The sequence below is a fragment of the Macaca thibetana genome, chromosome 3, assembly GCF_024542745.1.
Source record: "Macaca thibetana thibetana isolate TM-01 chromosome 3, ASM2454274v1, whole genome shotgun sequence".
NCBI classification, from domain to species: Eukaryota; Metazoa; Chordata; class Mammalia; order Primates; family Cercopithecidae; genus Macaca; species Macaca thibetana.
Window position 1 is genome coordinate 140247774 of NC_065580.1, and position 15292 is coordinate 140263065.

The 15292-nt window shown below is 49.8% G+C and overlaps 2 protein-coding genes across 4 annotated transcripts in view; both read right to left on the bottom strand.

The window, feature by feature from the left end:
• Positions 1–13875, bottom strand: part of MUC12 (mucin 12, cell surface associated) — a 45271-nt gene extending 31396 nt beyond the window's left edge. The window contains 5 exon segments of the mRNA XM_050784853.1: positions 2251–2388; positions 10782–10969; positions 10972–11006; positions 11677–11710; positions 13806–13875. Coding sequence (XP_050640810.1) covers positions 2251–2388; positions 10782–10969; positions 10972–11006; positions 11677–11710; positions 13806–13875 — 465 coding nt within the window.
• AP1S1 (adaptor related protein complex 1 subunit sigma 1) overlaps positions 1–15292 on the bottom strand; it is a 339237-nt gene that overhangs the window by 187539 nt on the left and 136406 nt on the right. Inside the window, exon 1 of one of the 3 annotated variants that reach the window (XM_050783895.1) lies at positions 2969–2972. The exons of the other annotated variants lie outside the window; for them this stretch is intronic. The gene's annotated coding sequence lies outside the window, so the exon portion shown is untranslated. Of the gene's footprint in view, positions 1–2968; positions 2973–15292 lie in introns of those variants that run through there. 3 annotated transcript variants of the gene reach the window in all.

Consider the following 15292-nt stretch of genomic DNA (forward strand, 5'->3'; position numbering starts at 1 on the left):
TCAAACAATGAAAAAGCATGTAAAGGTAGTTTATGGTCATCTCCATAACTGACTCACGAGGTATGAACAGGGGTGGGGAGAGCTGGCGTTTATTGGGTACGGATCAGATTCCTGTACTCGCCCTATCACAAGACATATTAACTGGAACTCAGTGATTCTGTAACTTCCTAGGAATGTCTTTGCCCTTGTAGGCTGTGAACTCCGTGAGGATAAAGAACATTTCTGTCCTGTTCAGTTAGCCCTGTAGAGGCTCACAGAGACTTTCTCAGTGAATGAGTCAGTGAATGCTGGAAAGTCCAAAGCTTTCTCTTAGTTACCAAATATAAACATCACAACAACCCTGCAAGGTGGACATGGCTATTTCCTGTTTTTTTTTTTTTTTTTTTTTTTTGACAGAGTCTCGCTGTGTCACCCAGGCTGGAGTGCAGTGGCAGGATCTTGGCTCACTGCGACCTCCACCTCCCAGGTTCAAGCAATTATCCTGCCTCACCCTCCCAAGTTGTTAGGATTACAGGTGCCCGCCACCATACCTGGCTAATTTTTCTATTTTTAGTAGAGACACGATTTTGCCATGTTGGCAGGCTGGTCTTAAACTCCTGACCTCATGTGATTCACCCGCCTTGGCCTCCCAAACTGCTGGAATTACAGGTATGAGCCACCGCACCTGGCCACTATTTCTATTTTACATAGGAATCAAGGTTCTAAGGATAAATAATTTCCAAGGTCACTCAGCTAATAACAGAATTCAAGCACATTCTAAAGATGGCTTTTGGCCAGGTACGGTGGGTCATACCTGTAATTCCAGCATTTTGGGAGGCCAAAGTGGAAAGATTAGTTGAGGCCAGGAGTTCAAGACCACCTGGGCAACATAGCAAGATCCTGTCTTTACAAAAAATAAATTTAAATATTAGCCCAGTGTGGTACATGCACCTGTAGTCAGTTCCAGGTACTCAGGAGGTTGAGGCAGGACAACTGCTTGAGCCCAGGAGCTCAAGGCTGCAGTGAGCTATGACTGCACCACTGCACTCCAGCTTGGGCAACACAGAAAGACCTTATCTCAAACAAAACAAAACAAAAAGGCCAGATGTGGCAGCTCATGCCTATAATCCCAGCACTTTAGGAGGCCAAGGCAGAGGATTGCTTGAACCCAGGAGTTTGAGATTAGCCTGGGCAAAATAAGGAGACCCTGTCTCAACAAAAAATTAGCCAGACATGGTGCTGTGTCCCTGTAGTCTCAGCTACTTGGGAGGCTGAGGTGGGAGGATCACTGGAGTCCAGGAATTCTGGGTTGTACTGAGCTATAATTGGGTCACTGCGCTCCAGCTTGGGCAACAGAGAAAGACCTTATTTCTAAAAAAAAATAAAAGAAATAAAAGTGACTTTTACCTTTATCCCCCAAAAAGGGCTAGAGGAATAAAGAGGAGGAAGGGGAAGGTTTCAGGGCAGGAGAACAGCATGTGTGGGGGCCCAGAGGTGAGTAAAAGTCCTCACTGTGTGTTTGGGGTAAGGGAAGACACTAAGACAGAGGGAAGCTAGGAAAATGGACGTGAACCAGCCTAGAATAGGGTTTGGACTTGACTTAGTTCAGTAAAAAGCCATGATCCCAACTGTGCCTTAGAAGCAGGGCCCTGGAGGCCGGGTGCGGAGGCTCACACCTGTGATCCCAACACTCTGGGAGGCCGAGGTGGGCGGATCACCTGAAGTCAGGAGTTCAACACCAGCCTGGCCAACATGGTGAAACCTCGTCTCTAGTAAAAATACAAAAATTAGCCAGGCGTGGTGGCGGGCACCTGTAGTCCCAGCTACTTGGGAGGCTGAGGCAGGAGAATCACTTGAACCCAGGAGGCAGAGGTTGCAGTGAGCTGAGATCATGCCACTGCACTCCAGTCTGGACAATATAGTGAGACTCTGTCTCAAAAAGAAAAGAAAAGAAAAGAAAAAAACAGCTGTGCCCTGGAGACTGCAAGAAGGGGCTTGGAGGGACAGGGACCCAAAGAAGGCAGGGACACTCTGTGGAATGCAGGATACCGTTCTGAACATACCTGCTCTCTTTTGCCTTTGTTCCTGGATTCATACCATTTTCTCCGATTTGCTACCATTCAATTTGTCCTTAACCGCTCACATCTCCACAACAGTTGCCCTCACAGGTCACACCAAGCTTGAGTTCTAAGTGACCAAATCCCCATCCATCTCATCCAGCTGCCCTTCCTCTTTCTGAAATCTCACAATCAGTTCCTAGGACACCCTCACCTCCTGACACTCCTTCTCCCCGGCTCCTGCAGCCCTTGCCCGCTCACTAAGTGGGAGCACCAGGCTAAAAGCTTCGGCTCTGCCATCTCCATCATCCCCCGGGCTGGCAAACGCCACCAAGCCAAGTCTCTTCACTCGCTGCAGGAGGGACAAGGGAACCGTGCTCTGGGTGAAGAGATTCAGACCCCTCCCAGCCTGGGATTCTGGTGGCAACGGTGTCCCCAAAGGATGTAACGGAGCAGGTGGGGCATTCCTCCCCCAGGTCAACCTCCAGGGTCAGGGTACTCCACAAGGAAGCTGGGCAAAGGAAAACGCAGCTTCTTCTCCAAAGAAACTCAAATAGCCAACAAGCCCAGGAGAAGGAAAAAGCATATAAATTTCACCAGGAAGCAAATAAATCTAAAACATAGCAAGATACGATTTCTTCTTCGTCTTCGTCTATCAAATTGCACCCATCATGATGAGAGATGACTATAATAGCTGGTGGTGTACGGGTGTTTTCATGTGGTGTTGACTTGGCATCATAGTTCTAAAGGATAATTTGAAAATATTCATCAGGGACCATTGGAAGAGTCATACCATTTTTTTTTAGGAGTTGGCGTCTCACTCTGTAACCCAGGCTGGAGTGCAGTGGCACAACCTTAGATCACTGCAGCCTCGAACTCCTGGGCTCAAAAGATCCTCCCACCTCAGCCTCCAGAGTACCTGAGACCACAGGCCCCACCATACCCAGCTAATTTTTTTACATTTCGTAGAGATGGGATCTCACTATGTTGCCCAGGCTAGTCTCAACTCCCAGCCTCCAGTGATTGTCCCACCTCAGCCTCCCAAGGCACTGGAATTACAGGCATGAGTCACCACACCCAGCTGCTGATATCATTTTAACGATGCCGTTTCTAGCTATTCATCCTCAATTAATCTGATGCAGATATAAAATAAAATTCATACAAGAATGTTTATTGCCTTGTTACTGATTATAGTAAAAAGCAGAGGTACACATGTCCAAGAATAGACAAATAGGGGACTGGTTATATGACTGTTGTATTCCATAGAATAGAATAGTAATCAGCCTTTAAAATACAAACCGTCCATAGATTAAATCTAAATACATAGAAATAAAATGTTAACAATGTTTATCTGAATGTTAAGGTTAAGGGGGTATTTTTTCAGGCTGGGCATGGTGGCTCACGCCTATAATCCCAGCACTTTGGGAGGCCGAAGCACCTGGATCACCTGAGGTCAGGAATTCAAGACCAGCCTGGCCAACATGGTGAAACCCTGTCTCTAACAAAATACAAAAATTAGCCGGGCACAGTGGCACATGCCTGTAGTCCCAGCTCCTCGGGAGGCTGAGGCAGGAGAATCACTTGAACCTGGGAGGTGGAGGTTGCCGTGAGCCAAGATCGCACCATTGCACTCCAGTCTAGGCAACACTCTGACTGAGACTCTATCTCAGAAAAAAAAAAAAGAAAGATTTTCCTCTTTGTGTTTGTCTATATTTTCTAAATGTTTCACGATGGATATGTTTTCATCTTATAATTTTTCTTTTGAGAGACAAGGTCTCTGGCTGGGCCCAGTGGCTCATGCCTGTAATCTCAGCACTTTGGGAGGCCAAGGCGGGCGGGATCATGAGGTCAAGAGATCAGGACCATCCTGGCCAACATGGTGAAACCCTATCTCTACTAAAAATACAAAAATTTAGCTGAGCGTGGTGGTGCGCACCTATAGTCCCAGCTACTCGGGAGGCTGAGGCAGGAGAATCTCTTGAACCTGGGAGGCGGAGGTTGCAGTGAGCAGAGATCACACCACTGCACTCCAGTCTGGGCGACAGAGCAAGACTCGTCTCAAAAGCAAAACAAAACAACAACAACAACAAAAGAGAGAGGCAAGTTCTCAATGTGTCCCCCAGACTGGAACGCAGTGGTGCAATCCTAGCTCACTGCAGCCTCCAACTCCTGGGCTCAAGTGACCTTCCCTCCCTCCTGAGTAGCTGGGGTTACAGATGTACCACACCTCATTATATAATTTTTAAAACACAATAAATGTGTGTGAATATATAAATATGCATGTATATGTATATATAACATATTATTTTATTTTATTTTTATTTTTTTGAGACAGAGTCTTGCTCTGTCATCCAGGCTGGAGTGCAGTGGCGCAATCTCGGCTCATTGCAACCTCCGCCTCCCGGGTTCAAGCGATTCTCCTGCCTCAGCCTACCGAGTAGCTAGGACTACAGGCCCATGCCAGCATGCTCAGCTAAATTTTTGTATTTTTAGTAAAGATGAGGTTTCACCATGTTGGCCAGGATGGTCTCGATCTCTTGACCTCGTGATTTGCCTGCCTCGGCCTCCCAAAGTGCTGGGATTACAGGCATGAGCCACTGTGCCCTGCCTATATACATTTTTTTTTTACTTTATTTTATTCTGTTTTATTTTATTTTATTATAGGTATGCCTTATGTCACCCCTTGGAGAACCTATGGAAAATCATTCACTGGTAACAATTTCCAAGCTGGGATTCCCCAGACCTTTGTAGTCAAAATGCTTAACAAAAATTGCCTATTTGCCTACACTGAAGCCACTGTTCATTAAAGATGCCAGCGCCCTCTCCTGCTAAGCAGGTAAAGTTTGGTAGCTTTTTTCCGTGCGAAAGTAATGACATGGTGTCTCATTAAATGAGTTGAGTCCTTTCTTGCTCATTTACAGTGTTTATTGCTTCTACATTCCACATGTATTTGGATTTTTCTTTAAAAAGATTAAGGCTGAGGGCAATGGCTCACACCTGTAATCCCAGCACTTTGGGAGGCTGAGGCAGGAGGTTTGCTTGAGGCCAAGAGTTCAAGACCAGCCTGGAAAACATAGCGAGACCGCCATCGGTACAAAAATTTTAAAAATTAGTTGGGCATGGTGGTGCACATCTGTAGTCCTGGCTACTTGAGAGGCTGAAGCAGAAGGCTCACTTGAGCTCAGGAGGTCAAGGTTGCAGTGAGCTATGATTGAGGCACTGCATTCCAGCCTGGGCAACAGAGAGACCCTGTCTCTAAAATAAAACAGATTATTACTTAATTAAGGCAGCTGGTTTTTCAGGCAAGTCTTTTGCATCGTGGCATTCTTGGGGACACACATTAGAAGGCTCTTCAAGGACAAGTCTGAGGACCATCACCAAGCTTTGAAACTGTCTCCTCCTGCCACCTCCAGGACATATTTCTGCTTGTGACAAAATCAGTCAATGAAGTCCCCAGTGGCAGCTCCCCTGAAGACGCAGTGGCAGTGTGGGGAGCCCCCATGGGGCGTGGAGGGAGGGTCCTTCCTGCATCTCCAAGACCAACCTGTACACCACTGTGTGACCTTGTGCAATCCAGAGAACCTCTCTGAATTTCCATTTCCCCCTGGAAAATGAGAGTAAATGATGCCTGTTCTGGCCACCCAGATCACTCTAGAATATTCTACAATGTTATGGGAGGCACTGGAATGAGCTGCGGTCCCCCAGTCCCGGGTGCACGTTCTGCTCTGCCACACAAGAGCTAGGTAGCCTGGGTCTATTCCTTTTCCATAAGGTCCTTGGCTCCTGGCAGAGTTGTGAAGGTTGAGGTAGAGCTGGGGCCACTCCAACCCCTGCACACACCAATGGCGGTGGATGGACTTCCTGGCTTCCTAGTGCCAGCAGACACTGTCACTGTTTCTTGAAAGCAAGAGCCACCAGTTGAGGCTAAAGCATGGTATGGTGCATTGAATAGGATCACCCCAAAATACATCCTCAAGTCCTAACTCCTGGTACCTGGGAATGCGAACTTCTTTGGAAATAGAGGCTTTCATGATGTCATTAAGTCAAGGATCTCAAGATCAGATTTAGGATGGGCCCTAAATTCAAATACTTGTCAGAGAAAAGAGAGAGAGGTGTGACATACAGGGAAGATGCCCAGAGATGATGAGGCAGAGATTGGAGTGATGCTATCACAAGCCAAGAAACACCAGGAGTCACCAGGAGCTACAAAAGGCTGGCCGGGCACCGTGGCTCACGCTTGTAATCCCAGCACTTTGAGAGGCCGAGGCCGGTGGATCGCTTGAGCCCAGGAGTTTGAGACCAGCCTGGGCAACATAGCAAGACCCCGCCTCTACAAGAAAAAAAATACAAAAATTAACCAGTCTCATAATCCAGCCTCTAAATAACGAGATAAACATTTTTTAAAAAGGAAGAAGCTGGCCAGACGCGGTGGCTCACACCTGTAATCCCAGCACTTCGGGAGGCCAAGGTGGGTGGATCACGAGGTCAGGAGTTTGAGACCAGTCTGACCTACATGGTGAAACCCCGTCTCTACTAAAAATACAAAACTTAGCCAGGCGTGGTGGCATGTGCCTGTAATCTCAGCTACTTGGGAGGCCGAGGCAGGAGAATTGCTTGAACCGGGTGGCGGAGGTTGCAGTGAGGCAAGATCGTACCACTGCACTCCAGCCTGGGCAACAGAAAGACACTCTGTCTCAAAAAAAAAAGCTAGAAAAGGCAAGAAGAGATCTTCCCCTAGAGTGGCTGAAGGGAATGTGGCACTCATGATAACCTTGACTTCAAGCTTCTAGCCTCCACAACTGTAAGAGAATAAATTTATGTTGCTTGAAGCCACCAAGTAGTGTTTGTTAATTTGTTGTGGCAGACCTAGGGAAGGCATACACACAGGCATCCCCAATTACAGCAAGTGGCAAAGAATGGGGACCCTGGAGCTGGAAGGCTTAGGTTCAAATCCTGGCTCCTCCAACTGATGAGTGGGTGGCATTGAGCAATTTCTTTTCTTTTCTTTCTTTCTTTTTTTTTTTTTTTTTTTTTTTTGAGATAGAGTCTTGGTCTGTCGCCCAGGCTGGGGCACAGTATCACAATCTCGGCTCACTGCAACCTCTGCCTCCAGGGTTCAAGTGATTCTCCTGCCTCAGCCTCCTAAGTAACTGGGATTACAGGAACCTGCCACCATGCCCAGTTAATTTTTGTATTTTTCGTAGAGACGGGGTTTCACCATGTTGGCCAGGCTGGTCTCGAACTCCTGACCACACATGATCTGCCTGCCTTGGCCTCCTAAAGTGTTGGGATTACAGGTGTGAGACACCGTGTCCCACCGAGCAAATTATTTATCATCTCTGCACCTGTTTCCCCATGTATAAAAACCCAAAATCAGTAACACATCCTTCTTCTTAGAAATGTTGTGAAAGTTAAATGAGATAATATTTAGAAAAGTGTCCAGCACATAGCGAACCCTCAATGAATATCTGCAATTTTTACTACATATATTTTTTATTTTTAAAGAGGTAATGTCTTGCTCTGTCACCCAGGCTGGGGTGCAGTGGTGCGATCCTAGCTCACTGCAGCCTGGAATTGCTAGATTCATGAGATCCTCTCCCCTCAGCCTCCTGAGCAGCTAGGACTACAGAGACACACCACCACACCCAGCTAATCTTTTATTTAAAAATATTTTTGGCCAGGCTAGTCTTGAACTCCTGCCCTCAAGCAATCCTCCCACCTCAGTCTCCCAAAGTGCTGGGATTACAGGCAAGATTGAGCCACCATGCCTGGCCCATTTTTAATATTACTATGATACTCAGACTATCAGGTCTCTATTGACTTCTCCAACTGGGGTGTGGGGGTCTCTGGGCCTTCCCACACCCCAATGAGCTGTGGGTGACCCCAGCTCATCCCAGTGCCACCCAAGATTTGATCATCTCCAGGGAATCTGATTACCAATATCCCAATTCTCTCCCTAGCTCCGTGTAAGTTCAGATAATGCGGTTCTGAATTTGTCTAAGGCCTTTGAGCACCTGTTAATATAATACTTCCTTCCTGTACTACTTCTCAACCGCCACCAAACTCAAACGCTGCCTCTCCCTCTCCCCGTACCCTCATCAGCCCAGATGGAAGGCCCCCAGAGGTCCCCTCTGTGCCCCTCCAGCCCCGGGCCCCCTCTCGTAGCTCCAGCAGCAGACTGGGCTGTGGCCGTTTCTGCCCCAATCCCATCTCATTAACTCTCCTATAAACTGTTTATTCCCCCTGCCTCCTCCAGAGCACCTGCCCAGGCAGAGCCAGCCTTTGGTGTTTGCTGAATGAGTAAGTTTATTACTCTTTGTATAAAACAGCACTCCTTGTAATATTTTACATCACTTGAGTTTCAAAGGTTGCCCCTTTGTCTATTGTGAACAAATTTGTTCTCACCTCCACCACTCTCTTCCCAATTTTATAGATGTTAACCATTTCCACTCCCAGCTTCACCTTTCTAAGCTAAAGAGTGTTGACCCCTTCAGACCCCTGCCCCTGCCCCTCCGGGGCAGACACTTGGTCCCTCTCCCCTAGCCCATCCCCACCCCAACCCTTACTAGGAACACTTTGGAACTTCATGTACAGAAAACAGGATACTGGTTCCAGTCATCATGTGGATCCCTGGCATTTTTCTGGCATTTTCTGGCTTTTGTGTCCTCTGCAGCAGTTGGAGAAGGTAGAGTTCTAGACTGTGTCCCTATTCCAGGAGCCCCAGGCCACCAAGACAGCTTCTCCCAGAAACCCCACGGTCACCCCACACTCAACAGGCCCAACTGGAGACCCTTGTCTTCCACCAAAGAGAGGCTCCTTCCTCCCGGTCAATACAGCCTCCTGGACCGTCCATCTCCTATTCCAGGGTGGCTCTTGGTGCCTCTCGAGAGGCCTCTTTCAAATAAAGATGGTAGAAATATAAACCATAATATCAGAGATAAAGAGTTCTTTTCTGATTTTAAATTTATTATTATTATTATTATTTGAGACAAAGTCTCTCTATGTTGCCCAGGCTGGAATGCAGTGGCAAAATCACAGCTCACTGCAGCCTTGACCTCCTGGGCTCAAGCATTCTTATCTCAGCCTCCCAAGTAGCTGGGACTACAGGCGCACATCACCACACCCAGCTAATTTTTTTCTGGTATTTTTTGTAGAGACGGGGTCTCACTATGTTGCCCAGGCTGGCCTCAAACTCCTGAGCTCAAGCAATCCTCCCACCTCAGCCTCCTAAAGTGCTGAGATTACAGGTGTGACCCACTGAACCTGGCCAAAGACTTCTTTTCAACAGGATGATCAGCAGATAAGACACAGTAGAGGAAAGAATTAGTGAAGATAAATCAATAAAAACTGAAAATAAGTCAGTTTTTATCTTCCTTCAATTGATAAGTCAGTAAAAATTACCCAAACTGAAACACAGAAAGGGGTAGTAGGGATGTGTGCAGAACAGTATCCAAGAGCTGTAGTCCAATATGGCATGGCCTAACATATGTCTCATTGTAGTCTCAGAAGGAGAAGAGAGAGAGAACAGGGCAGGAGAAATACTTGAAGACAATAATCACTAAGAATTTCCAAAAATAAATGAAGGGCCACAAACCACAGACATTGTAGTCAGAGTCAAATTCCTGAAAACCAAAGATAAAGAGAGAAAAGCTTTTTCTGAGACAGGGCCTCACTCTGTCACACAGGCTGAAGTGCAATGGTGCAATCACAGCTCACTGCAGTCTCAAATTCCTGGACTCAAGAGATCCTCTCCCCTCAGCCTCCCAAGTAGCTAAGACTATAGGCATGCACCACTATGACTGGCTATTTTTTTTTTTAAGAGATTGGGTCTCCCTGTGTTGCCCAAGCTAGTCTCGAAGTCCTGGGCTTAAGGGTTCTTCCTGCCTTGGCCTCCCAAAGTGCTGTGATTACAGGCATGAGCCACCACACCCAGCCTAATTTTTTTTTTTAAGAGATGGGGTGTCACTATGTTGCCCAGGCTGGGGCCTCCCAAAGCACTGGGATTATAGGCATGAACCACTGCACCCAGCTGATGAAGAGAAAATTCTGAAGGCAGCCTGTCTTAGTCTTCTTGGGCTGCCATAGCAAATACCACTGACTGGGTGGCTTAAACAATAGAAATTGGCCAGGTGTGGTGGCTCATGCCTGTAGTTCCTGCACTTTAGGAAGTTGAGGTGGGAGGATGGTTTGAGCCCAGGAGTTCAAGACCAGCCTGGGCAACAAAGCAAGACCCCCATCGCTTAAAATAAAATTTAAAAAAAAAAGGAAAGAAAGATTTATTTCTCACAGTTCTGGACGCTGCAAAGTTCAAGACCAAGGTGCCAGCTGATTTAGTTCATAGTGAGCACTCACATTTTCCTACCTCAGCCTGTAGCAGGGGCTGGGGCAATGGCACTGGACCCATCCTAGAAGCCCTCCCCTAAGACCCAGGCTTCCAGGACAGCTCCACTCAGAAACTTCACCATCACCCCAAACTCCATAGCCCCAACTGGAGACCTTTGTCATCCAGCAGAAAAAGGCTCCTCTCCCAGTTAACACAGCCTACTAGACTATCTGTCTCAGTGTCCTCCAGCCAACCATCAAGTGGAGCCCCCATTTCCAGGGGAGTTGGGTTCCCAGCTGGGCCTTCATATCCTCCTCCCAGGATGGCTTTGGGTGCCTCTCGATGGCCTCTCTGATGCTGGTCTGCCCTACAGAGGCATCCCCAGCCCTACTTAGTCCCAGAGGTTCCTGTGATGTCTAAACATCTCAGCTTGGTCTTAGTGCTCCTGTCATCCACAAATGCACCAGCACCACCACACTCTCCCCAGCAAACATCACGCTTGATCCAGCACATGCCCCCTCGTCTTTCAGGGCATTCCTACGCTGTAGCTCCCCTGCAGAGCTGTGGAAATGATTTTTCTACTTTCTCAGAGTGCTCTTCCCTCACTCGACTGCTTCTCCAAAACCTCACCAGTCCAGAGTGTGCCCGGGAGTACCCAGAAGAGGGTGCAGAGAGTAGGAAGAAAAGTTACAGATGCTGGGCCAGGTGCAGCGGCCCACACCTGTCATCCCAGCACTTTGGGAGTTCAGGGCGGGCAGATCACTGGAAGCCAGGAGCTCAAGACCAGCCTGGCCAACATGGTGAAGCCCTGTCTCTACAAAACACACACAAAAAAATTAGCTGGGCTTGTTGGCACACACCTGTAGTCCCAGCTACTCCAGAGGCTGAGGCAGGAGAATCTCTTGAACCCTTGAGACAGAGGCTGCAGTTAGCCGAGATTGTGTCACTGCACTCCAGCCTGGGTGACAGAGGAGATTGTCAAAAAAAAAAAAAAAAAAAAAAAACTACAGATGCCACTGGTAGTCTCTGATCTGACATCTGAACTGCTTGCCAAGGACCCAGAATCCATTCCTAGAGAACTGGATGGTTTGCAGAGAACTGGGTTCCTCTAGAGGGGAAGAGGGGCGCTAGTGGAGAGAACTGGGATCCTCTAGGGGAGGAGAGGCGCAGGGCGCAAATCCACTGTAAAGTGGTTGCCGTGTTCATTATTTGATATGTGGCCCCAGGAAAATCACTCATCCTCTCTCTGAGCCTCCATATCCTCATCTACCCTGACTTCCTTACACAGATCTCCTCATGAGAATCATACGAGCTACCTGCTGGGAAATGGCTTTGTGAACAGCAAAAGCCTCTGCAAGAGGAGGGCAGGGGTCTCTGCCTCCATCTCTGGATCTAATCAGACCTTCCGGAGCCCTCCAGAGTGGTCCTACTTGCGTGGCCTCACTCCCTCCTGCTTTCTGCACTGGCCATAGATAGATGGTTTTCTGACTGTTTTACACACGAAGGGGTTCACCTGTGTTATCTTTGTCACACAATTATAAGCACCTCAGGGACAGGGGCTTTGGTTCCTTGGGGGTTGTCTCTAACACTCGGCTGGGTACACCGAGGCAATGCCACCTGCTGACTCCTGGGGCCTTCATCATCGCTGCCATCACCTCCATCACCCTCTCCTTGAATAATCTGACCAGAGAAATCGCAGGATCAGTCAGGCCAGGCCTGGGAAGCAGAGATGGAAAGGACCCCTCCTAAGATCCATCCCAGCCCACAGCTTCCCACTCCTGTATATTACCTTAAAGGGAATCTATGTGTTATTAACAAACTCTCATAATGTTCCCAAATCCACAGAGTTCATCACTCCAGCCCTTGAAACTCTCCCATCAGCTCCTCCCCACCTGTACCTCTCTCCCAACATGTCCTGGGAGGGTAAAGGAGGAATCATCTATCAAGGCTTGGCGGACAGAGGCAGCCTCGGAGGGCCTGAGTCACTGGCTAGGAGGATGGTGGAACTTCCCTGGTAGGTTACTTCGAAGGTGTCCTGCAGGGCTACAGAGACCCCCACCCCAGCTCCCCTGCCCCCTCACCACCCCTTCTGCCCACCCCACAGCCTTCAACTCAAGGTCTCCCTCTGCCGCCTCTCCTCATCCCTGTCCACCCCTGCCAGGAAGGAATCAGAAAGTCTGTTCTGTATGAGAGAAATTATCGGGTAACCAGTCATCTCTCACACATAGCCACGACCAGGCTGAGCAAGGATCCCCCAGCCTCTGTCTCCTCCCGCAGCCCCTCAGCCACTTTGTTGCTGTTGTTGCTGTTTGTTTGTTTGAGAGAGTCTCGCTCTGTCGCCAGGCTGGAGTGCAGTGGTGCAATCTCGGCTCACTGCAACCTCTTCCTCCAGGGTTCAAGTGATTCTCCTGCCTCAGCTTCCCGAGTAGCTGGGACTACAGGCGTGTGCCACCACACTCAGCTGATTTTTATATTTTTGGTAGAGTTGGGGTTTCACCATGTTGGCCAGGATGGTCTCAATTTCCTGACCTCGTGATGCGCCTGTCTCAGCATCCCAAAGTGCTGGCATTGCAGGCGTGAGCCACCGCAACTGGCAGCCATTTTTATTTTCTTTCTTTCTTTCTTTCTTTCTTTCTTTCTTTCTTTCTTTCTTTCTTTCTTTCTTTCTTTTTTTGACAGTGTTTCACTCTTAAACACTGGAGTGCAGTGGCACAATCTTGCCTCACTGCAAACTCCACCTCCCAAGTTCCAGTGATTCTCCTGCCTCAGCCTCCCAAGTAGCTGGGATTACGGGTGCGACCCACCATGCCTGGTTAATTTTTATATTTTTAATGGAGACGGGGTTTCACCATGTTAGCCATGCTGGACTCAAACTCCCAACTTCAGGTGATCCACCCACCTGGACCTCCCAAAGTGCTGGGATTACAGGCATGAGCCACCACACCTGGCCCCGTCAGCCATTTCTAACTGGAGGGGATTCCCCGGGTGCACCTGAGGCTGCTCCAAGTCAAGAGAGGACACTGTCAGACAGCCCTCTGGATTCCCTCTCTCCCGACCAGGGCTGGCAGCATGTGCAGTGCCCCTGTGAGGCTTGCAGCAGATAAAGCCCCCAGGAGGAGGGTGGGCAGAGCCCACTGTCTGTGACAAAACCCCCTTATCCTCCGGGGGGAGCCTGGAGGGCAGAAGCTGTGGATTTCAGCCACCCCACGGCCAGGGGCTGTGTGCAGACCATCCCCTGCACACCACAGGCACCCACAGGTCTCCACAGTGACCCCTTCAGCAGCCCCAAGGCAAGATGAGGTCACAGCACGGGTCTCCAGCCCTGTGGCAGCCCCTTGCCATGCAAAGGGGAGGAGGCCACCTGCAGTCCTGCTGCCTGAGGCAGGGACGTGTACTATGACCACCCAGGAGCACTGGACCCGGAGCATCAGCCCAGGGGCACTCACCCTGTGTCAGTGTAGCAGTAAAGGACACGCAGAGCCAGAGAGCCAGCGTCGGAATCCAGATCACCAGCATTTCCCGGGGAACGGGCCCCTGGCTGCCCGACTTCCCCTGTCAAGAGGGACCAAGAAATGAAAGCCTCCCAGGAAGGGATCAGCTATAAAAAGGACCTCAGAGAACTTTGCCTTGAAGAAGAGCAGTGCCTGTCCCAGGGCAGAGGTGAGGTGATGGCGTTGGGTGGGTGGCGCGTGGTGATCACAGGGAGTTGGACAAAAGGCAGCCTATCCACCCTCCTCCCTTATAAGTCCTGGAGCAGTGACCGCCCTGAGCCGGGGACCCTCTCTTTCAGCGGAAGTCAGAGCCACTGTGGGTGGGGCAGCGAAGGAGGGAGGGACAGAAGCTGGAGGTGTGAGCACACCACAGATGCCAAGAGGTGGGGGCCAAGAAGCGCCGGAGGGCGGGTGACCATGGAGGGAAGGGGCAGCCAGCAACAGGCCAGAGCAAGCTAAGGACCCCCCACTCCCACCCCCGAGAAGCCCCTCTCTCTTCCAGCCATCCCTCCCCATTCCCCACCTCAACATGGTCCTTTCCAAATGTCCAGGGCTTTCCCTGGGGTCCCCAGCTTCCAGCATTTCTCCTGGGCGGGGTGCCCACTCACACCTGAGACTTTATGGTCCTGGTCTCCACCCCTGGCCAGACACAGAGGTGACGAAAGGCCATGGCCCGTCCCTGCCCAGGGCAAACATCACAGGGACCTCTCCCAAGCCCGCACCCAAAGACCCAAGGGGACATGTTATTTCTGAACACCCTCGACTCCTCAGGCAGGCCTGACTGCCTGCAACAGCAGGAACAGAAGGGCCCTGTGCCAGCACAGACAGGCTCTGCTGTGTGCGTTTGCTATCAGGGTTTGGGAGCCTTGTGGGGAATCAAGATCTTTGGGGAGGCCCAGCTTTACCCATCCTTGTAAAGGGTGACTGGACCAGGCAGCCCTAGCCCCTGGACCACCCAACTCCCTGAACCAGCACCAGCGGTCTAATTGCTCCCTAAGCCCCCAGTGTCAAGGTCAGGGCAGTGGTGGGGGTGGGGAGAGCACAGATGACAAAGCCCAAGGGGCCCCTGCCCGGAGTCACTCCCCAACAAAATGGGTTCCCCCCAACCTCTGTGTTTTCTATGAGGAATGTCATGGCCTCTAAGAGCTGCCCACAGACCCCCTCCTTCCTCCCTGGAAGACACGGGTGCTCCCAGGATCCTCCTACAGCACCGCCTCTGGAAATCCCTGTTCTCCAATCAGGTGGAGAGCACTGCGGGGTGAAAGGGAGACAGACACAGAGCAGCTTCTTTTACAATAAACTCTATACTGTGTTCACATGGAGACCTGCAGATGTGCCGACTTCCGGTCCCCGAAGCCGATCTTCGCGGCCAAGGAGATTGAGGATTTCAGGAGTCAGAGTTACCGCAGGAATCGAGGTGACACCAGCCAGAGAGGGGGCAG